This window comes from Salmo salar, chromosome 13 (genome assembly GCF_965601325.2).
Source record: "Salmo salar chromosome 13, fSalSal1, whole genome shotgun sequence".
NCBI lineage: Eukaryota > Metazoa > Chordata > Actinopteri > Salmoniformes > Salmonidae > Salmo > Salmo salar.
The window spans coordinates 30,463,273-30,488,897 of NC_138303.1; the positions used below are offsets into that span (position 1 = coordinate 30,463,273).

Here is a 25,625-nt window from a genome sequence, read left to right on the forward strand (position 1 = left end):
ACAATGTCCTCCGCTGTCAAGGGGAGCTGCTAAAATGTTTAGTTTGCAATGTGGGCACACAGACCAGGCAAATGCAGCCCACACCCAAGTTGCCCAACCCTGCACTAGATGAAGCTAGCCATAAATAAAAATCCAGAAGACAATAGTTAACCTACTGCTATGTTAATCCAGCATAACCAAATAAATGCCAACAGTGTTTTAATAGGGAGTTAGGGCCACCATGAGCCAGAATGGCTTCAAAGCACCTTGGCATAGATTCTACAAGTGTCTGGAACTATAATGGCGGGATGCGACACCATTCTTCCGTTTGGTGGAGGTGGAAAACGCTAAGGCACTTATAGAATCTCCCTAAAGTGTTGATCTGTTGACTGATACAGCCATGGCATATGGTTTACATCGATTTCATGCTCATCAAACCATTCAGTGACCACTTGTGGCTTGTGGATGGGAGCATAGCAATCGTAGACAAAATAATGGTCTGCCCAGCATTTTTATACATGACACCAAGCATGATGGGATGTTAATTGCTTAATTAACACAGGAACCACACCCGCATTTAGTAAACTTTATTTAGTACCCTCATTTACTCAAGTTTCCATTATTTCGGTAGTTACCTGTACATCATGAATCTTAAGTCTTAGTCAACTCGGAACCTGTGTAAGGTGTGATATGTTCATTAATAAATGTGCTGATGGAAGACAAGGCCTGGTAAGATGAATTAGAAGTGTGGCACCAAATAAAGTAGTGGACATCAGTATGTTCAAAACTGGCCCACCTACTAGCAACTGCAAAATACAGTGGCTGATTGGTTATCAAATGTAGTGATGACAAGATTTACTGAGACTAGCAATAGCTAGCATTCCCTGCCCACTTGAAGTGGTGGGGGTAGGAGGCAAGAAAACAGACTAAAGAAAAATCACCCAATTTACATAAACCTTTATTACCATTTCCATGAAAAAGTTTCAAAATTTTGAACGGGATGAGGGTCTTCTGACCCAGACAAAAACACCACGGAAACAATTTGTTGCAATACAGGTAGACTAACAAATGAAAAGAAAACCCATCTTGATTTAAAACCAGGATATCCACTCATTGCACACACACTTTGTTGACCATCTGCACTAAAACAAACAGGCGTAAGACTCAAGTCCTCACAATCCACATTTCTGCTGGTTTTCATTGCCAAGAGTGCACAGTGACCACACCTAGTTTCCCAGGCAAAAAAACAAAAAAAAGTCACTGAAAAAAAAGGCAAGAATGACAACAAGCAGACACTGGCCTTTGAGGGACAGTTACGCATCCTCAACATTTAGTCATACAAATGAAGAGACATAAAACCAAGGAATGTAACAGAAGTCAATGGCTGGAGAGCATCGACTTGGTGGCACATCTCAGATCCTGATTATGCTCTGACAGTGCACACCGATCAACCAGACAAACAGTAACACTGCCATGGACTTCAAGAACAAAGTTTAAACTACATTTTGCTATTGGTCTTTGGGAACAAATAACAAATGCATTCATTCCATACCCCGAAAGACTGTTTCAAAAGGCACAGATATGGAGTGTTGGTCTTGAATTGATCCCTCACTTGGAAATTAAAACCAGCCCAAAGAGGACTTTGATGTAGCACCCATTATTGTGAGGGAGACGAGGGCATTGATCAGTTCACAACTGAAGAATAAAAAGAGACAACATGAAAATAGAGAATGCTTCAGTGGACTTGCATGGGGAATGCAGGAGGAGTATGAGTAGAACTCCAAGTGGAAGAATGTGTTTGGAGATGAGTGGTAGAGATCCTCTCTCCAGCTGTAGATGTCTGACGAGTGTTGTGAGGACAGGGCAAATTCTGTCCAGAGTGGATTTGTTTCAGTTTTTGCAGCGCATTCTCTCTGAATTAACCTCAGAATCTATGTAGGCCCGACTTGTTTTTCAAGGCGTATGCATACATACATACTCGTGAGAGCCCACCCTCCCATCATGACTTACAGTTGACCTAGAGGGCCTCTCAAGTGAAAGCAAAAAAACAAAAAACAGTGAGAGGTGGCTGGAGGATACCATATTAGAGTGTGCGTGGGTTGTACTCTGGCAGCTTCTTGAGCTTCTCTTGTTCCTGTGGAGTGTCCTGTCTGGCGATGACCAGGGAGTGTGCATATCCCATCACCACCTGCAACGACACCACAGTGAGAATGGGCCCAAACTAGTGAACACACAAATGCAGTTCCCATCTACAGAATGCATCATTGTGTTTATTCAGTCCGTACCTGTTCAGCATAAACTCCATCCAGGCTCTTAACCTCCTGAGCAGTAGTGGAGGACTTGGCCTTGTTGTCACCGTAACCCTGTAACAAACATCATAATGGGTGGAGAACCTGGAACACGTGCGCCAATTCAGCAGTCTTTTATGAGCACACCAGCACCTTGGTATGTTTCTATAATGGTGTATAGCACCTTGGGTGTGAGAAATGTGCTTTATACATACAGTTAAATATCATGTCTTACCAGCTCCCCAAAGGTAGGGGAGGGTCCCCAACTGATGGTGCTGTCGTCTGCAGCGATAACAATACTGCTTTTCCCGCAGGCCAGACTGCGGACCTTCCAGCCACACAGGTCCTGCACGGCCTTGGGGTACATGGTAGACTCCCGCGAGGTATTTGTGACCCCCCAGAAAAACAGCCCCCCTGCACACGAAAGGTTAATAGCGTAGCTTCCTTATTAAAAACACCAGCATCCTGGTCAAGAGTTTCCAAATCGCGTAATGGCTAAGGCGTTAGACTGACAGATGCTAGGTTCAAATCCTAGGTTCAAATCCTGGTTGGTGTACCCTTTGAAATCACTACAATATACATCAGGTACTTAGGGAAGTAACAGTATTATGGGTATAGTGGTATTATATTGAGAATAGGGGTAAAAATAATTAATCTATTCATTGCTCAACATTCAAAGGAGTTAAGCATTGTGTCCCATACCCATTTCATTGACAGCGAAGGAGCACTGGTAGCCAGTGTAGATTTGGGATGCCCCGCGCCCGGGGAAGTCAAAGAGCTTCACCAGTCTGGGCACCATCTCGTCCTTCTGCTCTGTGTGACCCAGCCGCCCATAGCCACCAAAGCCCCAGGAAAACACCCGCTTCTGGGAATCCAATATCAGCTGGACACAAAGTTTACACACTGACCCAGTTAGCCTCGTGCAAACAAAACGTGGTAGAAAAAAAAAAAAAAAGTATTTGTGAATTAACTACAGCCATTGAAAGTGAAAACACATTGAGTAGACTATCGCTTTCAATGCAGGCTGGTACCAAATGTTCAGACCAGCTCAGCTCCTTTTTGGACCCAGATTTAAGGATCAGAATGCAAAGGTCTCCATGTACAGGTTCATTAAATATGAAGGGAACGCTCTACATTCAGCAATTATGCAAAAGCTGAGAGTAGGCTCAGTTGGTAGAGCATGGCACTTGCAAGATCAGGGTTGTGGGTTCCATTCTCACAGGGGACCAGTAAGAAAATGGATGCACTCACTACTATAAGTCGCTATGGATAAGAGCATCTGCTAAATGACAAATGTAAATGGTAGGGGGTGACAACTAATGTAAATCAACATTTTGGTTAAACGCACATTTCTGTCTGATGGGGATAATTGTGGCAGTAGGGATCAAAGCCTGTATTCATAGTGTCTCAAAGTAGGAGTGCTGATCTAGAACCATGGTCCTCCCTGTACATGTAACCTTATTCATTCTAATCCTAAAGGCCAAACTTTTTTTCCACTGTACCCAATTGTCCCATCGCTGCAACTACCCCCCTACGGACTCGGGAGATGCGAAGGTCGAGAGCCATGAGTCCTCCGAAACACGACCATGCCAAGCCGCTCTGCTTCTTGACACACTGCTCGCTTAACCAGGAAGCCAGCTGCACCAATGTGTCGGAGGAAACACAGTCCAGCTGGTGACCGAAGTCAGCTTGCAGGCACCCAGCCCGCAACAAGGAGTCGCTATAGCACAATGGGAGAAAAATTCCAGCTGGCCACCCCCCCCCCCCACCAACCAACCCGGACGACACTGAGCCAAACGTGTCTCCTGGTCACGGCCGGCTGTGACACAGCCTGTGATCGAACCCGGATCTGTAGTGATGCTTAAAGCACTGCAATGCCTTAGACTGCTGCACCACTCGGGAGGCCCTCAGCATTTCTTCTCTAAGACAATGAATACAGGACCTGGTCTTTTCTCTCCTCACCGTGTGATTGCCTCCGCAGGCGACATCTCGGACCACCACGTTGGGTACGGGCGTCACCTGGCCATCCTTACTCTTCTCGATGAAGATGGTCACGCGACGTGCAATGGTCTCACAGTCAAACTCAATGCGCTGGGCACGGGCAATGAACTTTCCATCAGAGTTGTGTCCTGTGACCCAAAACAAAAGGTAAAAATTAGTGCTACGTCAGTGTTTGATTTGGAAGAAATTTTGACTGGGTCACTGTGCTGCCATTTTCCTCCTCAAAGAGCAACTTTGGTGAAAAAAAATGTTTTTGTATATCTGCCCAGTACTACTAGTTAGTTAAAACCATACCTAGCTGGCCATACTCTGGGCATCCGAACGAGTAAAGGTTCCCTTTGCAGTCCACCACCATGCTGAACTCTGCCCCACACGCCACCTTGACCAAGGGCTGCCCGTTGTACTGGATCTGAGAGGGGCAAGGAGAAGCTTCAATAAGCACAGGCTCATTAAGTGGTCATATTAGACCTATAATAAAGCAGCAACAATAATGAGGCAGATGAATAGGGAGGTTTATGTTGCTTACCAGGGCTGGACTGAGGACTGCATCAGTTTGGTTGCCCTGGCCCAGCTGACCCAGTTTGTTCTCGCCAAACGAGTAGGCTGTGCCACCCTCAGTCAATGCCAGGGTGTGGTTGCGTCCACAGGCTGCAGCCACCACCACCTCATCTGCGAGGGCCTCAATCAGCTTTGGGGCCTCCAGGCGCTTAGTGTCCCCGTGACCCAGCTGACCCTTTTCATTTCGACCTAACAGAGGCAGGAGGTCAACATGCACCCTTCCTCCTGGACTCAAACCAGCTAGAATGATTACATCTGAGATACAGTGCATTCAGACCCTTTGACTTCTTCCACATTTACAGCCTTATTCTAACATGGACTACATTACATCTTTACACAATACTCCACAATGACAAAGCGAAAACAGGACTAGAAATGTTTGCAAATGTATTAAAAATAAAACAGAAATACCTATTTACACAAGTATTCAGACCCTTTACTTTGAGAGTTGAAATTGAGCTCAGGTGTATCCTGTTTCCATTGATCATCCTTGAGACATTTCTACAACATGATTGTGGTCCACCTGTGGTAAATTCAATTGATTGGACATGATTTGAAAAGACACACCTGTCTATATAAGGTCCCACAGTTGACAGTGCACATCAGAATAAAAACCAAGCCATTAGGTTGAAGGAATTGTCTGTAGAGCTGCGAGACAGCAATGTGTCAAGATACAGATCTGAGGAAGGGTACCAAAACATTTCTTCAGCATTGAAGGTCCCCAAGAACACAGTGGCCTCAATCATTCTTAATTAAAAATAAGTTTGGAACCACCAAGACTCTTCCTAGAGCTGGCCGCCCAGCCAAACTGAACAATCGAGGGAGAAGGGTCTTAGTCAGGGAGATGACCAAGAACCCGATGGTCACTGACAGAGCTCCGGAGTTCCTCTGTGGAGATGGGAGAACCTTCCAGAAGGACAACCATCTCTGCATCAGTCAACCAATCTGGCCTTTATGGTAAAGTGGCCAGACGGAAGCCACTACTCAGTAAAAAGGCCCATGACAGCCCGCTTGGAGTTTGCCAAAAGGCACCTAAAGACTCAGACCATGAGACCAAGACAATGCAGGAGTGGCTCAGCCAGAGCCCGGACTTGAACCCGATCGAACATCTCTGGAGAGACCTGAAAATAGCTGTGCAGCGACACTCCCCATCCAACCTGACAGAGCTTGAAAGGATCTGCAGAGAATGGGAGAAACTCCCCAAATACATATGTGCCAGGCTTATAGCCCGTAATCGCTGCCAAAGGTCCTTCAACAAAGTACAGAGTAAAGGGTCTGAATACATATGCAAATGTAATCTTTTTATTTGTAATAAATTTAAACAATTCTAAACACATTTTTGCTTTGCCATTATTGTGTGTAGGTTGAAAAACAATTAACCATTTTATAAAAGGCTGTAACAAAATGTGAAAAGTCAAGGGGTCTGAATACTTTCCCAAAGCACTGTATATAAACCACAATCTATTACAGTACAGCATTCCTACCCCAGCTCCAGAGCTTGCCCTCTGTGGTGATGAGGAGGCTGTGGGCAGCACAGGGCCCAGACACCACACTGCTGACCTGCACGTCATTCAGGCAGCCGTAACGGTGAGGACCCCACAGGTTCTGGCCTAGGTTCCTGAAGGCCGCTGCGAGACCACACACACACGAAACTGACTTCAATACTGCAGTCAATTAGGATGGTTGCTTTAACAAAAACTTCTAAAGTAGGTAGCACCAGTGCTATTGAGGGACAGCTTTGAGTCTGGAGCCGTGCATTACGCAATGTTTTCATTACAGGACTTGGCAGGGTTATACCTTGTGCTTTTGGAACCTCTTTCCTTCCAATGAGATCCCAGTTGGTAGCTCCGAAAATGAGCAGTTGACCTTTGACTTTAGGTAAGTCAAGTTTCTACGAAAAAGACAGGCAGATCAGTGTTTTAGATCAGTGGCTCTTTTTTTTCCTAATATACCCTGCATAAGCACTCTTATTCATTTGACTAATAACATATCTAGTCATGTTAACCACAATTCTATAGTCACGTCACAAACCCCTCTTTTGGTGATCTGAACAATTAGATTTTAACACACAGGTCAGGACACTTACTATTTTTTCTTTGATGTCGTCAGGCACAGTGACTGGTTGAAGGCCTGACTTTGCAGCAGGCTTGCCAGGTTTTTTTGTGTTCTCCTGCTCTTCAAAATCATCAAATTCATCATCACTGCTGAACTCCCTTTCCTTCTTTTTGCCTCCTGCCCTCTTCCTCTTGATCCCACCATTTCCAGAGACTTCAGTTACCTTCTTGCGTGGCATGTTTGTAAAGGTATCTAGGGGGGAAAGTGTGCGGGAAAACCAAAAACAGACATGCATTGTGATATCAATGGGGTGGCAGGTAGCCTAGTGGTTAAAGCATTGGGCCAGTAACCGAAAGTTTGCAAGATCGAATCCCCGAGCTGACAAGGTACAAATCTGTCGTTCTGCCCTTGAACAAGGCAGTTAACCCACCGTTCCTAGGCAGTCATTGAAAATAAGTGTTAACCGACTTTCCTAGTTAAATATAAAAAATAAAAAAATCAATACCGAAACCAAACTTTCTACGCCGAACTGATAACATAGCAATTTGCAATGCGTTTGAACTTGAGGAAGACATGTAAACAAACAGTCAAAGAAAACTAAGCATAAATGGCTTGTCAATGAAACGTAAACTAAGTTCAAGTATACAAGTCAAAGCCACCTATGCTAGCAAAGATTAGCCATAGCGGCTAGCGGGTTAGCTAGCATTCTTGTCCGCATTTCTTTGTTGTCTACGTGCTAGCATAATCAGTGGCTACTAGATAGTTACTCCACAAAAAAAAAATGGCCTGTTAGCAAACATACAATTAGCTAACGTCAGTTAGCTACGGGAAATGACGAATAGCCACACAATGAAGGTTTACTGGACTTTGTTAAATAAATTAGCTAACTAAATTAGTTAGCCAACTGTGCTAGCTAAGTAGCTAGCTAGCGTAATCTAGCAATCGATTTCTAAACAAAGACAAACATTGGGTAACATTAGCAAACTAGTTACAATACACCCGATTAAAATACTTTATTTCCCCCCAACTGTAAAAGTTGAAGGTGAGAAGAAAATTTAGCTAAACCTTTTGGCTTCAGATAATCTTCCTTCTACCGTTAATTCGGTGACAAACGTTACTGTAATTAACAAGCTTGCAGAGGGATTTCCTAATTCTGCGGCTGTCGTGCATCTGTCCGTCTTCCACGGTTTTTTTATTGATTTTAAACAATAGAATATGCAGTCTCCGACTCTATGAAACCACGTGGGTACTGCCTTACATTGGTTAAATTAGCTAGTTAGTCGGATAATGCAAAAAGCCATAACTTGTGAAATACTTACAACTTCCCCTTTTGTATATTAGCTGCTGCATGTGATTAAAGTTGTAAAATATAGCTAGCTATATGTTTCAATGCTTACCTGGGATTCGTTGTGGATGTCTGGCCTATAGGTCTTTTTGATTGATGGTCTTTTATCGTTATGAGTCCTCCCTCCTTTTCGTCTGTCTTCTTTGTTAAAATGTAAATATGTGCGGAGACGTGACATACCGGCCGGTACTACAAAACACATGGGACTTAGAAAATGTAAAGAAAACTACAACCCATTAAGCTACAAAAGCATTATGTCGCCCTCTTGTGGTGGGGGTGTGAATACCATTCATGAGGGTAACATGTTTTACAAATGCAAATTGTATATATATATTTTTATTTTATTTATTTTATTTTAAATGTAATCTTTATTTAACTAGGCAAGTCAGTGCCAGGCCCAACACATTCTTATTTATAATGACGACCTACCCCGGGAAAACACAGACGACGCTGGGCCAATTGTGGACTGCCCTATGGGACTCCCAATCACGGCCGGATGTGATACAGCCTGGATGCGAACCAGGGACTGTAGTGACGCCTCTTACCCTGAGATAGTGCCTTAGACCGCTTCGCCACTCGGGAGCCCTCTATATAAGATAGAGCCACAGATAAAAGGGGACTTAGTTAAAACAATTCTTTGCCAGAGCTAATTGCTCAATGTCAGTGAATTACATACTTTTTAACTGTTCATTTCAACAGCCTGACCCTGCCACTTTGTTTGGTAAATTTAGGGATGGGGTTTGGGAAATGTAACCACTGAAATTCAGAAGGACTGAAAGTCCATGAGCTGGCATGATCTTTTGAAACATATTTGGAGCTATACATTGTAGACAATGTTTTAAAAAAATAAGGCAATACAACCTTAGATTTTTATAATAGGGTAAGTTTAGTGACAACAGTATAATGAGTTAATACATTGTGCCTGTGTAACTTAGTAGAGGCCTATAGGTGACATCTGACAATGGTCGAGTTTGTTTTCAAGTCGAATCAAATTGTATTTGTCACATACCCGAATACAACAGGTGTAGACCTTACCGTGAAATGCTTATTTTACAAGCCCTTAACCAACCATGCAGTTCAAGAAAGAGTTAAGAAAATGTTTACTAAATAAACTAAAGTAAAAAATAATAAAAAGTAACACAATAAAATAACAATAAAGAGGCTATATACAAGTTGGTACCGGTACCGAGTCAATGTGCTGGGGTACAGGTTAGTTTAGGTAATTTGTACATGTACATGCCCCGGGTAGGCGGGGTTTGCTCATTTTAGACAATTCCATTGGTCCTTAAGAAAAATCTCCACTCACGTGGGGCACCGGGCCATGCAAAACGAACTCAACCATTGCTCTCCAGGGAGGGTTGTAGATGAACTCTGTACGGTCCACTCTCACACAGCAGGGTTAGCCCTGAGCTTCTGGCTGTAACCAAACAAAGGCTGTCACTAGTTGCTGCTCCCACACTAGGATCAGGAAACTCTCCTCTCTCTATGCTTTAGCGCTCAACCTCCCTCCCTTTTCCTCCCTCTTCTCCCGCAGTGCGTTAACCGGCACATCCCTACACTGGAGGCATAAATGCGCTCAACACCCCACCAGCCAATCAAGAGCCGGTTAACGCACTGCGGGGAGAGAGGGAGGGAGAGCACTAAGCATAGAGAGAGGAGAGTTTCCTGATCCTAGTGTGGGAGCAGCAACTAGTGACAGCCTTTGTTTGGTTACAGCCAGAAGCTCAGGGCTAACCCTGTTGTGTGAGAGTGGACCGTACAGAGGACATCTACAACCCTCCCTTGATTTAGCTTCAAGGGAAGGGGCTTGGTCATCAAGTCAAGTGAGGGTATTAGGGATGGTGCAGACTCGACAAACCGGCTTCGTTGTTAACACTTGGGGGTGTGCAGAGGAGAGTCCTTGGGATTAAGGGCTGGGCTATGAGGAAGGCTTTCGGCTGGCTGATGTCTATCTTTACAGAGAACAAGGAGGTGAGATCTCATTGTCGTTGGCTGTCCATTACACTCCGTTTCTCTGCATCATCACATTGCAACAAGCCCTGGATCCGACTATGTAGGATGGGGAGGTGTATGTGTTGGGGGGTGACCTCCAGATTTCAGGAGAGTGACCTGGTGCACTTGATAAGCTTACAGAGCAACCCATTTTGAGGAGAAGTGCATTCTGAAAAGATTGTAGATAACAAATTCTGCAATACTGCACAGGGTCTTTAAATGCCTGAGGTTGACTCGTTTTGACTGCTGGAGAGAGAGAGGTGTAAGTATCTTATTATAAAAGATCCTGTGGTCTTACCTAGGGAGATAAGTCTAGGTGTAATGATATATAGTACAACAGTTTCATATATTATTTTTATGTCTTTGGATGGGCTGACATGGTAAACTTTAGTTTGCAGCACCTGCTATAAGAACAGCTATTACCTTTATTGATGCATGTGGTCTGTCACATGCTCTCGTAAAGTCTGGGAAATGTCATGTGTGGGCATATTTTGTTGCAATGTTATGCGGTGCATTTTGAAATGTAATACTCAATTGCTGGTCATAAAATGATGCAGATTAATTTTCATTCCCACAGTATTGTCTGACTCGTATTTTTGATCAAGCAGAACTGACTATTGCGTAGTAGTCCAATCTCTTGTCCCTGACTAAATGCAGTAACCACCCTTAATACTTTAAATACCAACACAACTAATCTGCTAGTTGAATATAGTTATAGATATCGATATTAAAAGAGACACATGTATGCACTGTTAAAACTTCACTGTTGCCGCTGCAACACATGTCAGTAGTTTTTACATGCTTTCTTGCTGCAGTAGGGCAGTGATGTTTGCGACATACATCCCAGAAACCGGGATAGAGGTTTCGATTGAGTAATGTCCTGGGTGTGGGAGTATGGAGTCAGTCACTGACTGGGGTTCCCTTCAGCCAAACAATCCACGCGCTGTTCTCTGTTCTCAGACTGACTGTAGATCAGAGGCTTCTCTCCGCTGGGGTCTATTCATAAGACCGCTCCATCTATGGGCGTCCTTCTCCCCATAGCCTTGTGAATTATTCATCAAAGTTGCTTCCCAAATGGCACCCTATTACCTATATAGTGCACTACTTTGACCATAGCCCTTGTGGGCCTATGGTCTCTGGTCAAAAGTAGTGCACTATATAGGGAATGATATTCCATTTGGGACACAGGCCAGGAATGACCCTCCCTGGAGTGTGAGAGCTAGAAGTTCAATACGCCCCCTCAAACAGCACGCTGCTACCACCTTCATTTATCAGAATGTTTGCATTCAGCTACAGCCATTTGTTTTTTTGACAAGCGTTCTTTGAATGAAGCCCTTTGACCACAGTGTAGGTGTGTCTTTAGAATTAAAAGGTCCACCGAGTTGGGAGCCGTTTTGATTTGTTAATCATTAATGAGGAGCATTTATGATCTTTCATGCCTGAGATGATAGTCATCCTGTGTTGTGACGTGTTTATAGTTTCTGCCTGCCTTGCCCAGCTCACGGTTGAGTAAAGTAAGTCTTTACTGCATGTCTGGATCTGCCACATACATCTGAAGAATGTAACACACGGGCGGTGTTTGGTGGTCGACGTCACCGATCTTCTTGCCATCACTGATCCAATTTTCATTTTCCATTGGTTTTGTCTTGTCTTACTTCACACCTGGTTCCAATCCCATCAATTACATGTTGTATTTAACCCTCTGTTTCCCATCATGTCCTTGTCAGAGATTGTTCGTTTGGAATGTTCGTGTATTATGTATTGGTGCGCGACGGGTTCTTGTACCCACTTTTATTTATTATGTAACTTTGGTTTTGGAGTTTTGTTAAGTCTATTAAACTACTCCATTTATACCAAGTTCGATTCTCCTTCGCCTGACTTCCCTGCCACCTACACACACGACATTACAGAATCTCTGACCAAATTATGGAGTCAGCAGGAGAAGGTACCCCGGCCATGGAGGTGGAGGAGCGCGTCCAGGATCATGCGGTAAAGCTTTACCATCTGGGCGTCGCCATGGATCGCGTTGTCCAGACTATGGACCGCTGGGAGAGACAGGGACTTCTTCCAGCGCAAACACCAGCACAACCAAGGTCTCTCTTGAGCACCCCTTTCCCGCCTGAACCCAGTGGGATCCGTCTCTCCATGCCACATGAGTACGACGGGAGTTCTGCCTACTGCCAGGGTTTCCTCCGCACAGGAGTTTGCCCTGGAGTTTAGGACCCTAGCTGCCGGCGCGGGATAGAACAACAGGGCGCTGATCGACCACTACCACTGCAGTCTGCGCGAGGACGTCCGTCGGGAGCTGGCCTGCAGAGACACCATCCTCACGTTCGACCAGCTGGTGGACCTGTCCATCCGGCTGGACAACCTGCTGGCTACTCGCGGACGTTCAGATCTGGGTCTGGTGGTTCCATCCTCCCGTATCCCCACTCCTATACCCATGGAGCTGGGAGGGGCGGTGCGCAGGGAGACCGGAGGGGGTTTCCGCTCGTGCACCATCTGTGGCCGCGGAGGTCACACTGCTGGTCGTTGCCTTGTTGGTTCCTCTGGGAAGCGAGGCAGCAGGCAGGGCGCTCTGGCGTCACCCCGGGTGAGCTGGCACCATTCTCACCCAGAGTCCTCTGTTGCACATATGTTTGTGTCCGTCACTTTTCCTGAGTTTTCCCCGCATTCCCAGCATAAGGCGCTCGTAGATTCTTGTGCGGCTGGGAATTTCATTGATAGAGCGTTAGCTCATAGTTTAGGGACCCCCATTGTTCCCGTGGATGTGTATTTCCCCGTTCACGCCTTAGATAGTCGACCATTAGGGTCAGGGTTAATTAGGGAAGTCGCCACTCCTTTGGGTATGGTGACGCAGGGGGGTCACACAGAGAAAATTTGTATATTCCTTATTGACTCTCCTGCGTTTCCCGTGGTGCTGGGCCTACCCTGGTTAGCTTGTCATAACCCCACTGTTTCTTGGCCACAGAGGACTCTCACAGGGTGGTCACAAGAGTGCTCAGGTAGGTGTTTAGGGGTTTCAGTTGGTGCTATTACGGTGGAGAGTCCAGACCAGGTCTCCACCGTGCGCATTCCCCCCGAATATGCCGATTTGGCTCTCGCCTTCTCTAAAAAGAAGGCAACTTAATTACCACCTCATCGACGGGGCAATTGTGCGATAGATCTCCTGGTAGACGCTGCACTTCCCAGGAGTCACGTGTATCCCCTCTCACAGGCGGAGACGGAGGCTATGGAAACATATGTCTCTGAATCCCTGCGTCAGGGGTACATTCGGTCCTCCATTTCACCCGTCTCCTCGGGTTTCTTTTTTGTGAAGAAGGAGGGAGGTCTGTGTCCGTGTATTGACTACCGGGGTCTTAATCAGATCACGGTGAGATATAGTTACCCGCTACCGCTCATAGCCACAGCGATAGAGTCAATGCACGGGGCGTGCTTCTTCACCAAACTAGATCTCAGGAGCGCTTACAATCTGGTGCGTATCCGAGAGGGAGATGAGTGGAAGACGGCTTTCAGTACCACCTCTGGGCACTATGAGTACCTCGTCATGCCGTACGGGTTGATGAATGCGCCATCAGTCTTCCAAGCTTTTGTAGACAAGATTTTCAGGGACCTGCACGGGCAGGGTGTAGTGGTGTTTATCGATGACATTCTGATATACTCCGCTACATGCGCCGAGCATGTGTCTCTGGTGCGCAAAGTGCTTGGTCGCCTGTTGAAGCATGACCTGTAGGTCAAGGCTGAGAAATGCCTCTTTTTCCAACAGTCCGTCTTCTTCCTAGGGTATTGCATTTCCATGTCAGGGGTGGAGATGGAGAGTGACCGCATTGCAGCCGTGGGTAATTGGCCGACTCCCACCACGGTAAAGGAAGTGCAGCGGTTTCTAGGGTTTGCCAACTACTACCGGAGGTTTATCCGGGGTTTTGGTCAGGTAGCGACTCCCATTACTTCACTGCTGAAGGGGGGTCCGGTGCGCTTGCAGTGGACAGCTGAGGTGGACAGGGCTTTCAGTCACCTGAGGGCTTTGATTACCTCGGCTCCCGTGCTGGCCCATCCGGATCCCTCTTTGGCGTTCATAGTGGAGGTGGATGCGTCCGAAGCTGGGATAGGAGCCGTGCTCTCAGCGCTCGGGTACGCCACCGACGCTCCGCCCTTGTGCCTTCTTCTCTAAGAAGCTCAACCCGGCGGAGCGAAACTATGGTCCCTCTCCTTGTTCGGTGGTCGACGTCACCGATCTTCTAGCCATCACTGATCCATTTTCCATTGGCTTTGTCTTGTCTTCCTTCACACCTGGTTCCAATCCCATCAATTACATGTTGTGTATTTAACCCTCTGTTTCCCATCATGTCCTTGTCAGAGATTGTTCGTGTATTATGTATTGGTGTGCGACGGGTTCTTGTACCCACTTTTATTTATTATGTAACTTTGGTTTTGGAGTTTGGTTAAGTCTATTAAACTACTCCATTTATACCAAGTTCGATTCTCCTTCGACTGACTTCCCTGCCACCTACACACACGACATTACAGTACCTAATAAACTGTCTGGTCAGTCTATTCTCCACATAGGCTGTCTTTCTAAGTGTAGGTTTGAGGTTGAGAGAGGTGCAGTGTCGAAACTATTACAAACCATGTGAGTGAGTTGTTCAGTGTTTCGTCACCATGAAATGCAGCAATAAGTTTTCATGGAGTTGTTTACTGGATAGTTACCCATGGCAAACTATGTTACCATAAGTCAGTGATGTAACATTTATGGATATTTTCAAAGAAAAACAAACTTTTATGCTGAGACTTTCAAAAAGGTCATTATGAAACGGCCCCAAAAATCCAATGGACCCAAAAGTCCAATGGCCTAACAAATCTATATCGGAGCAAATCTGATATTGACATTTGTCACATCCTATCAGGTTAAAAAATGTTCTCAGTGATTCATTGGGTTGGTTTGCTTTTACAGAGGCTGATGTGACCACAGAGAACACCAATGGCTTCTCTACCTCCCCCCATCCCTCAAACCTCAGGTGAGTTTCTACTTTCTTCAGTATCAGTATGTGCTGTAGATTTCTGCCTTACAAAGAAGAGATTTAGGTAAAATCTTATTAGACAGTCATAAATAAAACAAGAGTTATGGGGATTATTCTGTAACAACTCCCCATTTATATACAATTTACAAAGCAATTAGTACTATGTAACAGAGGTGGGTGATAGGTGGTTCAGGCTGTACTAATGTACATACTGTATGTCTATGTGTGATAAAGGATTTGTGAATCTATTTGGGCTTCCTCAAGCAGAAGTTCCATCTGAGAAGCATTCCTTACAAACCCTATTTGGTAACAATGTGGAGACAAACATTGACTTGTGAGTTTTACCATTAAATTAGGTCAGCAGCCACACAGTGACATAGCAGCGGCAGTAGCAGTACTAGTGTTACGTGCTACCTGAGGAATCTGTACACTCAAACATAAACAAGGAACCTGTCCCAGGCAGAGAGTGCAGTGCTGTTATTGACTTCACTGAGATAACATCCAGGCAGCTAACAGGCTCCAGGCTACAGTCTGGCGCTACCTAATCCCTTCAGGGCTAGGGGAAAAGGTGAGAGCTCCCGGCATGGGGCCTTAGCCTACTGACCATATGCTGCGTCAGAAGGACTTCTGCTGCCACCCGGGCCATATGTTTCATGCCTTATACCCTCTACACGAATCCACCTGCTGAGAATGGGCGTATGGGCAGTTAACATGCACTAGCCAGAGCAATGTTAGGCCCTGTTAGGCCCATGCTTCTCTTTTAGGCAGGTTCATTGCTCCTATATTTTTTTTGTGGCATGAAAGAGGATGAACGTCAACTTAGCATCAATGTACCTGTTCAAGTTGAATCATTTTTTTCGACAGGGTAAGGTTTAATGGAGCAGAATAACAGTGCGTGGCGTGTTAGTTAGCCACTGTCATCTACAGGGCCAAGAGTCCTGGGATTTATATGTCTAAGTTGATTGATCCCAGGCAAGTCAGCAAGGTGACGTTATTCCTGCTTGATTCTGACTGACAGGCAGATCCAGACATAGGCTACACTCCTTAAAACAAAATGCTCCCATATGTTAAGGTTTAGTCCTGCCCAGCGACGTGTTTTCCTTATTAGACTTGGCACCACTGTGACCTATAATCCGCTAGACCTATAGCGGCTAGACAAGTAGTACTCGAATACTATTTGAAACACGACCCGCCAAGCCGCACTGCTTCTTGACACAATGCTCGCGTAACCCGGAAGCCAGCCGCACCAATGTGTCGGAGGAAACACCGTACACCTGGTGACTGTGTCAGCATGCATTGCGCCAGGCCCGCCACAAGAGTCGCTAGAGCGTGATAGGACAAGGACAACCTCGAAATAACACTCTGAAATTGAGGTAGGATGGATCTTTTGGCTCACATCATGACATCCCAATGTGATCTGATTATAATAGACCAATTACTTTTTCATCTGCGTAAGGGGGTGGGCTCTAAGCCATCCTTTCAGCCAATCAGGGCTGCGTAAATATCTTCAAATTTGTTTCATTACGCCCACACGATCAGACTGAGCATTTCAAGGACCAAATGAGGCTCAGGGAAATTATGAAAATATATTTTGGAGTTATTTTCATTAAACACATGATTTAAAAAATAAAATGACAAAGACTGCCGGGAGGCTTAAGAAGTGAAATGTTTTTGGTGTTTTTTTGGTAGGGACCTGCGGTCCATTTTGACCCTGTTCTGGGTCTGGATGCAAACTGCATTGGCGCAGTCTGCCTATTGAGTATGGCTGGACTAGACCATTGTGTTTAATGTGATAGTTACCTACCCTGTTCCTGGAGAGCTACAGTACCAGGTGTACAGGCTTTTGTTCCAACCCAGCATTAAAATATAACGCAGTATATAAATCACCTACAGTACATTTACAGTGCATTCGGAAAGTATTCAGACCGTTTCCCCTTTTACAAATTTTGTTACGTTACAGCCTTATTCTTAAATGGATTCAATATTTTTTTGGTCATCAATCTACAGACAATACTTCATAATGACAAAGTAAAAACATGTTTTAGAAATGTTTGCAAATTTATTACAAATAAACTGAAATACCTTATTTACATAAGAATTCAGACCCTTTGCTATGAGACTCAAAATTGAGCTCAGGTGCATCCTGTTTCCATTGATCATCCTTGATGTTTCTCCAACTTGATTGGAGTCCAACTGTGGTAAATTCAATTGATTGGACATGATTTGGAAAGGCACACACCTGTGTAGACAGGTGACAGTGCATGTCCGGGCAAAAACCAAGCCACGAGGTCAAAAAAATTCTCTGTAGAGCTCCAAGACAGGATTGTGTTGAGGCACAAATCTGGGGAAGGGTAACAAAAAATTTCTGCAGCATTGAAGGTCCCCAAGAATACAGTGGCCTCTATCATACTTAAATTGAAGAAGTTTGGAACCACCAATTCTCTTCCTAGAGCTGTCCGCCCGGCCAAACTGAGCAATCATTGGAGAAGGGACTTGGTCGGGGAGGTGATGAAGAACCTGATGGTCACTCTGACAGAGCTCCAGAGTTCCTCTGTGGAGATGGGAGAACCTTCCAGAAGGACAACCATCTCTGCAGCACTCCACCAACGAGGCCTTTATGGTAGAGTGGCCACTCCTCAGTGAAAGGCAGATGACAGCCCGCTTGGAGTTTGCACCTAAAGGACTCTCAGACCATGAGGAACAGAGGTCCTTTATGACAACCTGTTCCAGAGTGCTAAGGAACTCGGACTGGGGTGAAGGTTCACCTTCCAACAGGATTGCTTAGTTTGCCGGGTGGCCAGCTGTTTGAAGAGTCTTGGTGGTTCCAAACTTCTTTCATTTAATAATGATGGAGGCCACTGTGTTCTTGGGGACGTTTAATGCTGCAGACATTTTTTGGTACCCTTCCCCAGATCTGTGCCTCGACACAATCCTGTCTCGGAGCTCTATGCACAATTCCTTCGACTTCTCGGCTTGGTTTTGGCTCTGACCATGCACTGTCAACTGTGGGACCTTTTATATAGACAGATGTTTGCCTTTCCAAATCCTGTCCAATCAATTGAATTTACCCCAGGTGGACTCCAATCACGTTGTAGAAACATCTCAAGGATGATCAATGTAAACAGGATGCACCTGAGCTCAATTTCGAGTCTCATAGCAAAGAGTCTGAATACTTATGTAAGGTATTTCTGTTTTGCAAAAATTTCTAAAAACCTGTTTTCACTTTGTCATTATGGGGTATTGTGTGTAGATGTTTTATTAATTTAATCTATCTCATCAATCTTAGTTTAAGGCTGTAACGTAACAAAATGTGGGAAAAGGGAAGGGGTCTGAATACTTTCCGAATGCACTGTATACTGTAAATGCTGTTGCAGACCTCAATCTTCCCAATACTTTGCCTTAGTGTGAGAATACCTAATTTAGACCTACAGTATTTGTTGAGAGAAATGGCTGATCAGTAACAGATGCGCTGGTAGTCAATAGTACACTAACAACATATGAGATCACTGCAGTGTTTTGGAAATAATGTGTTGTCTCCGGTATGATTTAAGATGCATTGTATAATTGTAATTTGTAACAGCACATCTCATTTTGTTTAACTTTCTCCCCTCATGTTTCCAGTGCCTATGTCCAACAGGGCCTCTAAGATGGAGGATGATGAGGAAGAGGAAGGTATGAAGTTTGACTTTGACAACAGTGACGAAGAGTGCAGTACGACACCAGACAACTCTGTCTCTGCCATGGCCAAGGGCTTTGAAGCCACTGTGATGGCGGGGCTTGCATCAAAAAGGAACACAATGGGCCCTAGTTCTGCCCAAGACCCAACAGTAAAGCCAAGGCTCAATGGATGGCCATCTGCTGGAAAGGAGGACCAGAGCATGCACTCACTCCCTCATTCCAATAGCTCAGGTGAGTCTGTCTCAGCATGGTCATGGTCCCATTGGCTCTCATTCATAATTGCCTGGGTGAGCTCTGCCATACTATCATAGATAAGCTTGTAGAATGAGACTGCTATTGACTGCATTGTTTTTACCTAGGTAATAACTTAGTCTAAACGTGTATGTTTTGTTTTCCACAGAGATGGTGGGAAGAAGGTCTCCTGAGGGGTAGGATATTTACCTTTTATATCTATAATGACTTATGATTAAACTGTATAGACGAAACCCATTCATATATTTATTCAAACACCTTATCTGTAATATCATCACAATTTCTTCCCAAACTTTGTTTCAATTGGGTGAGAGCAGAAGTTAAACAGTAGCAGATGTTCTCATAAGTTACTAGAGATCATTAACTCTGAGGAGAATCTAGTCACTTTTACTGCTCAATGTCACAAACCATATTGATCAACTTAGCTATACAATGTAATACAGTACACCACAATATCCACTGTAATGTTATGTTATATACCACAATGTTCACTGTATTGGGGCTCCCGAGTGGCGCAGCGGTTTAAGGCACTGCATCTCAGTGCTACAGGCATCACTACAGACCCTGGTTTGATTCCAGGCTGTATCACAACCGGCCTTGATTTGGAGTCCCATAGGGCGGCACACAATTGGCCCAGCGTCGTCTGTGTCAGGGTTTGGCCAGGGTAGGCCGTCATTGTAAATAAGAATTTGTTCTTAACTGACTTGCCTAGTAAAATTAAAATAAATGAATACATTAATTGTCGTCTGTGACATCAATTACTGCTAAAATGACATCTCCCCAGCAGTGTCACTCCCAGATGTTTTGATGCCCATATTTGTTAATGTTTCAGCCACTCTGAGCTGGGAGTGTCAGGAGACACAGAGGGTTCTGGGAGAAGAAATAGCATTTATGAAGGTAAGGGACACTCTTCAACGCTTTCAGTTCAAATTGTAGGCCCAGGCCCACTGTACATGTACTGTATAATATGATTACACTCAGAAGTAACATCTGACTTTTCCTTGTTGTTTTATAGTCTGAGATAACTTTCCCTGGTAATTTCACTTTGTGTGACACAATGTCATAAGCCAGTACACATTGTAATGTTCGCCCCCATATCTAGCCTTATCTCTGTCAATGCCATCTCCAGCAGGATCTATGAATGAGTGCTACTACACCCCTATCTTAAAAAAGGCTGCCCACATAGACACTCAGACAGGTCTGTGACCATCTTTCAGCAGGGCTGTGGTGTCACACATTGTGCACTTCCCTACTTTTACAATCATACCGAGTCACAAGTAGCACAATCACTGTACTTGTACACAGCCAATCTGTAAATAGCACACCCAACTACCTCATCCCCATATTATTACTCACCCTCTTGCTCTTTTGCACCCCAGTATCTCTACTTGTACATCATCTGCACATCTATCACTGCAGAGTTAATGCTAAATTGTAATTATTTTGCCTCTATGGCCCATTTATTGCCTACCTCTCTACTCTTCTACATTTGCACACACTGTACATAGATTTTTCTATTGTGTTACTGACTGTATGTTTGTTTGTGTAACTCTGTTGTTTTTGTCGCACTGCTTTGCTTTATCTTGGCCAGGTCGCAGTTGTAAATGAGAACTTGTTCTCAACTGGCCTACCTGGTTAAATAAAGGTGAAATGAAAAATAAAAATGTGACAGCACTGCATGGGACACCAGCCCAGAATCACACTTAACAAATCAGATCCTTATCGATCCAATGGAAATGGATGGCTTATCAATGAAATGCAGACAAATCAAGGCTGTATTAATCAAGTACAGAGTAATCATTACTCTAAAACAGAGACATCTATTTGAGTATAATCGTACATGATTGGCTACAAATCCCTGCATAGGCAGTCTCTCTTTCTCATAGGCAGTCTCTCTTTCTCATAGGCAGTCTCTCTTTCTCATAGGCAGTCTCTCTTTCTCATAGGCAGAGTCTCTCTCCGCTTTCTGTGTGCGTACGCATGTTTATGAGAGATCTCAGTTGTGTGTGTATATGAGATATCTGGGTTCCACATATGTGTGATCTCAGTGGTGTGTGTCCTCACAGCAGTGTGTGCATTATTTGTTCAGTTCAGGCACCGTATGGAGCCACCTCAGCCAAGGAGTGGTTCAGTGTGGTCTCAGAGCTCACTCTGCGACTGCATAAAGGTATATTAAACACTAGTCTAGTTTAGCCACCCTGTACGTGACCTACAGTCTAAGCTCCTCTAGTATAAGCCACCTGTCACTATCAGGGTTGCAAAATTCCGGGAACTTTCAAAAAATACCCTGAATCATCCAACCATGATTTCTGGAAAACCAGGGAATTTATTGAAAGTTCCTGGGATTTTGCAACCCTAGTCACTATCACCTCAACCTCAATCCTACCCAGCTACCCAGCGTAGCAAAATCCTACCCAATGCAGGCCTAGCAAAATTCATTTAGAAATATTGGGAATTCGTCTTTCTTGGTCATGCTTTTTATTTCTTAGATATCCCTAGTTATACAGGTAAATGTGGGTTAAAGTTAGTAGAAAATAGACATTGCATTGTGTAAACCTCATTGGATATTAAACATATTACACCCCTTGGCAAACTGAATACTCCCTAATATAAATACAAAACATGTACTGTAGAGCTAGAGATACAACTGGATTTCTTACAGGGGCCAGAGATCTGTCACTTTATAATTCAGCCACCTTCACCTCTGTAATTTGAGTGTATTTATTGACCAGGACATGAATCCTATTCTTCAGCGATAGGGCATACTTTTCCACACGGAAACAGGCTTTCTCTCAACGCTGAGAGAGCCATAGCTAATTTGCCCCACAGTAGTCAGGCTTGTAGGGATGGTTGAGATTTTCAGACTCCTGTCTCTAATGCTCTTGTTGCCGGGCAGAAATGCCGGTGCGATACAGCTGCCTTCGGTCACCCTGCAGATTCCTGCCAGCATAAACACTTTCCCTCAGATGCCTCACTTTGGTATGTGACGTCCTCTTTGATGATGATGTGCCATGATTGCATACTCTGCAGAAAGTGGCCCACGATACCCATTGCAGAGGAAAATCCAGTGGGATTGTACACCAGATTGACTTGCCTCTGCTCTGTCTCTTCTAGTGACCTTGCTTTGGTAATCTTGTAGTAACATTGAACGTAGTCTATTGGCCTACTACCCACCATTTTAGTCTGGTTACTTTGCTATTTACTATGTTTACGGCAAAATAAACCTGGGAGTGGTAGTAGTGCCCAATTGAGCCTTTTAACCAATTATCTAAGGTTGGAATGGTGCACTTCTCTCTTCCAGGGAAACCTCCCCCTATTCTTAATGTAGGAGGTCCAGGTGATGCAGCAAGTCCTGAAAATGAAAATGTGTCTCGTCCGGAGGGCCTGCAAGGTCCAGATGGTCTGGCCTGCACAGACAGCCCACCCAGCCCCACCAGTCCTGATAACGTCATGACTGATCCGACCCACCGCCATGACATGACCAACTCGACCAGCCCTGATGACATCATCATGACTAGTTCAGAGGCAATCTTTAGGACCAGTCGTCCAGAGGTCATCTATGATGACGTGCCCTGTGAGAGCCTCCTCTCTCCTCTGGAAGGTGGGGACTCTGATACAGTGGTGTGTTTGTGCATGCATGCATGGATGCATGTTTGTGTGTGTGATTTAATGTCTCCCCTGTTGTGTCAGATGACATCTACGAGGACGTCCAGAGGCCAGAAAGCCATCATGGCACCAACAACGGTTGGAGCGACAGTGAGTTTGAGAGCTATGATGAGCAGTCAGACAGCGAGACCAAAATACCCACTGTTGCCCGAAGCAGTAGTAAGGTAAGCCTCCTGTCTTGTATACTCCACTCTGCTGCTTTTGCAATGTCTATATTATGTGTTGTATTTGTTGCTCAGACCTTGATACTATACAATACTTGCTACAATTATTTAATGACACCCAAGGATGTCTGTTGAATCAAAGTAGGCATTGTGTCTGATGCTATGTCCTTTCCACAAGATGTCAGTACTATGTCGGCTCGCATACAGTGAGCTCCAAAAGTGTTGGGACGGTGACACATTTAGTTGTTTTGGCTCTGTACTCCAGCGCTTTGGATTTGAAATGATACCAGGGGAATCGTTTAGAAACTACAGCATTTTTTGTACACAGTCCACCGATTTTAATTTTAATTTAGTATTTTAATTTAATTTTTTATATATATATATATATTTTTTTTAAATGTATGGTACCAAAAATATTGGGACAAATTCACTTATTTGTATTAATGTTGTCAAAAGTTTAGTATTTGGTCCCATATTCCTAGCATGCAATGATTACATCAAGCTTGTGACTCTACAAACTGTTGGATGCGTTTGCTGTTTGTTTTGGTTGTGTTTAAGATTATTTTGTGCCAAATAGACAATAATGGTAAATAATGTATTACGTCATTTTGGAGTCCCTTTTATGTTAAATGAGAATAGAATATGCCCAAATATCATACCCCCAAGACATGCTAACCTCTCACCATTTCAATAACGGAGGAGGTTATCATTTTATATCATACCATCAAGACATGCTAACCTCTCACCATTACTATAACAGGGGAGGTTAGCATTTTATATCATACCCCCAAGACATGCTAACCTCTCACCATTACAATAACAGGGGAGGTTAGCATTTTTTGGGGATATGATATTTGTGCATCTAACTTTCTCACTCATCATTATTCACGATTCATTCAGGACAGTTAGTAATCATGGTAGCATCCACATTAATGTAGAAATGTTTACAAACATATTCTATTCTTATTTACACAATGCATTATTTACCATTTAATTTCTATTGGGCACAAACTAATCTGAAACACAATCGAAACAAACTGCAAATGCGTCCAACAAGTGACTATACAAAGGTACACTATATGGGGCGGCAGGTAGCTTAGTGGTTAGAGCGTTGGACTAGTAACCAAAAGGTTGCAAGATCGAATCCCCGAGCTGACAAGGTAAAATCTGTTGTTCTGCCCCAGAACAAGGCCCACTGTTACTAGGCCGTCATTGAAAATAAGAATTTGTTCTTAACTGACTTGCCTAGTAAAATAAAGGTACAAAATACACACATGCGCAAAGGTATGTGGACAGACACCCCTTTAAATTAGTGGATTCGGCTATTTGCTGACAGGTGTACAAAATCGAGCACAGAGTCATGCAATCTCCATAGGGAAACATTGGCAGTAGAATGGCCTTACTGAAGAGCTCAGTGACTTTCAATGTGGCTTTCATAGGATGCCACCTTTCCAACAAGACAGTTTGTCAAATTTCTGCTCTGCTAGAGCTACCCCGGTCAACTGTAAGTGCTCTTATTGTGAGGTGGAAATGTCTAGGAGCAACAGCGGCTCAGCCACGAAGTGGTAGGTCACACAAGCTCACAGAACGGGACCGCTGAAGCGCGCAGTGTGTAAAAATTGTCTGTCTTCGGTTGCAACACTCACTACCGAGTTCCAAACTGCCTCTGGGAAATGGGTTTCCATGGTTGAGCAGCCGCACACAAGCCTAAGATCACCATGCGCAATGCGAAGTGTTGGCTGGAGTGGTGTAAAGCTCACTGCCATTGGACTCTGGAGCAGTGGAAACTCGTTCTCTGGAGTGATGAATCACGCTTCACCATCTGTCAATCTGGGTTTGGCGGATGCCAAGAGAACGCTACCTGCCCAAATGCATAGTTCCAACTGTAAAGTTTGGTGGAGGAGGAATAATGGTCTGGGGCTGTTTTTCATGGTTCGGGCTAGGCCCCTTAGTTCCAGTGAAGGTGAAATCTTAATGCTACAGCATACAATGACATTCTAGACGATTCTGTGCTTCCAACTTTGTGGCAAAAGTTTTGGGAAGGCCCTTTCCTGTTTCAGTATGACAATGCCCTGTACACAAAGCGAAGTCCATACAAAAATGGTTTGTCTAGATCGGTGTGGAAGAACTTCACTGGCCTTCACAGAGCCCTGACCTCAATCCCATCGAACACTTTTGCGATGAATTGGAACGCCGACTGCGAGCCAGGCCTAATCGCTCAAGATCAGTGCCCGACCTCACTAACGCTCTTGTGGCTGAATGCTGCGGGGACTTGCTTCCAATGTTCCAACATCTAGTGGAAAGCCTTCCCATAAGAGTGGAGGCTGTTATAGCAGCAAAGGGGGACCAACTCCATATTAATGGCCATAATTTTGGATTGAGATGTTTGACAAGCAGGTGTCCACATACTTTTGGTCATGTAGTGTATCTCTATTACGCATGGGAATACTTTGGAACAGATTTCCCAAATTAAAATCACTTGGAGCTGAATTGCTTGTGTTTTTATAGTCTTATGTGCAACAATTTACGTTTTTGCTTGTGGGGCAAAATAAAATCACCCACGGGCCACCAGTTGGGGGACCCTAGAGTATACTTACAGTATATACCTATAGACAACAATACATGTGGA

General features: G+C 44.4%; 2 protein-coding genes across 6 annotated transcripts in view; one reads left to right on the forward strand and one right to left on the reverse strand.

The window, feature by feature from the left end:
* Positions 1 to 919: 919 nt before the first annotated feature.
* Positions 920 to 8,443, reverse strand: rcc2 (regulator of chromosome condensation 2). Of its 2 annotated transcripts, none has more exons than XM_014135227.3 (11): positions 8,279 to 8,443; positions 6,913 to 7,133; positions 6,624 to 6,717; positions 6,311 to 6,454; positions 4,795 to 5,015; positions 4,563 to 4,677; positions 4,230 to 4,396; positions 2,970 to 3,150; positions 2,503 to 2,681; positions 2,265 to 2,342; positions 920 to 2,167 (listed from the first exon to the last, which is right to left on the reverse strand). In XM_014135227.3, exons 2-11 carry the CDS (start codon positions 7,117 to 7,119, stop codon positions 2,063 to 2,065), a joined length of 1,491 nt encoding a protein of 496 aa, XP_013990702.3. In that variant the 5' UTR covers positions 7,120 to 7,133; positions 8,279 to 8,443; the 3' UTR covers positions 920 to 2,062. The 2 variants fall into 2 exon arrangements, with proteins under 2 accessions (XP_013990702.3, XP_013990703.3); XM_014135228.3 differs by lacking the exon at positions 8,279 to 8,443 and adding an exon at positions 7,947 to 8,163.
* Positions 8,444 to 9,694: 1,251 nt separating this feature from the next.
* Positions 9,695 to 25,625, forward strand: part of LOC106566812 (rho guanine nucleotide exchange factor 10-like protein) — a 31,031-nt gene continuing 15,100 nt past the window's right edge. For 2 of the 4 annotated variants that reach the window (XM_014135230.3, XM_045693106.2), the window contains exons 1-8: positions 9,696 to 10,197; positions 15,170 to 15,233; positions 18,858 to 19,145; positions 19,315 to 19,342; positions 19,999 to 20,063; positions 20,296 to 20,364; positions 22,468 to 22,767; positions 22,857 to 22,996. In XM_014135230.3, the coding sequence (XP_013990705.3) occupies positions 15,197 to 15,233; positions 18,858 to 19,145; positions 19,315 to 19,342; positions 19,999 to 20,063; positions 20,296 to 20,364; positions 22,468 to 22,767; positions 22,857 to 22,996 (927 nt within the window). In that variant the 5' untranslated portion in view covers positions 9,696 to 10,197; positions 15,170 to 15,196. Of the gene's footprint in view, positions 10,198 to 15,169; positions 15,234 to 18,857; positions 19,146 to 19,314; positions 19,343 to 19,998; positions 20,064 to 20,295; positions 20,365 to 22,467; positions 22,768 to 22,856; positions 22,997 to 25,625 lie in introns of all 4 variants that reach the window. The other 2 variants (XM_045693103.2, XM_045693105.2) reach the window with 2 other exon arrangements.

Bases quoted from the DNA above. Each gene is read 5' to 3' on its own strand.
- rcc2 (XM_014135227.3), bottom strand. From the start codon at position 7,119: ATGCCACGCAAGAAGGTAACTGAAGTCTCTGGAAATGGTGGGATCAAG. The intron at 6,718-6,912 runs GTAAGTGTCCTG...TCTTTTTCGTAG, and splicing joins ACGACATCAAAGAAAAAATA to AAACTTGACTTACCTAAAGT. The intron at 2,682-2,969 runs GTATGGGACACA...TTTCGTGTGCAG, and splicing joins CTTCGCTGTCAATGAAATGG to GGGGGCTGTTTTTCTGGGGG.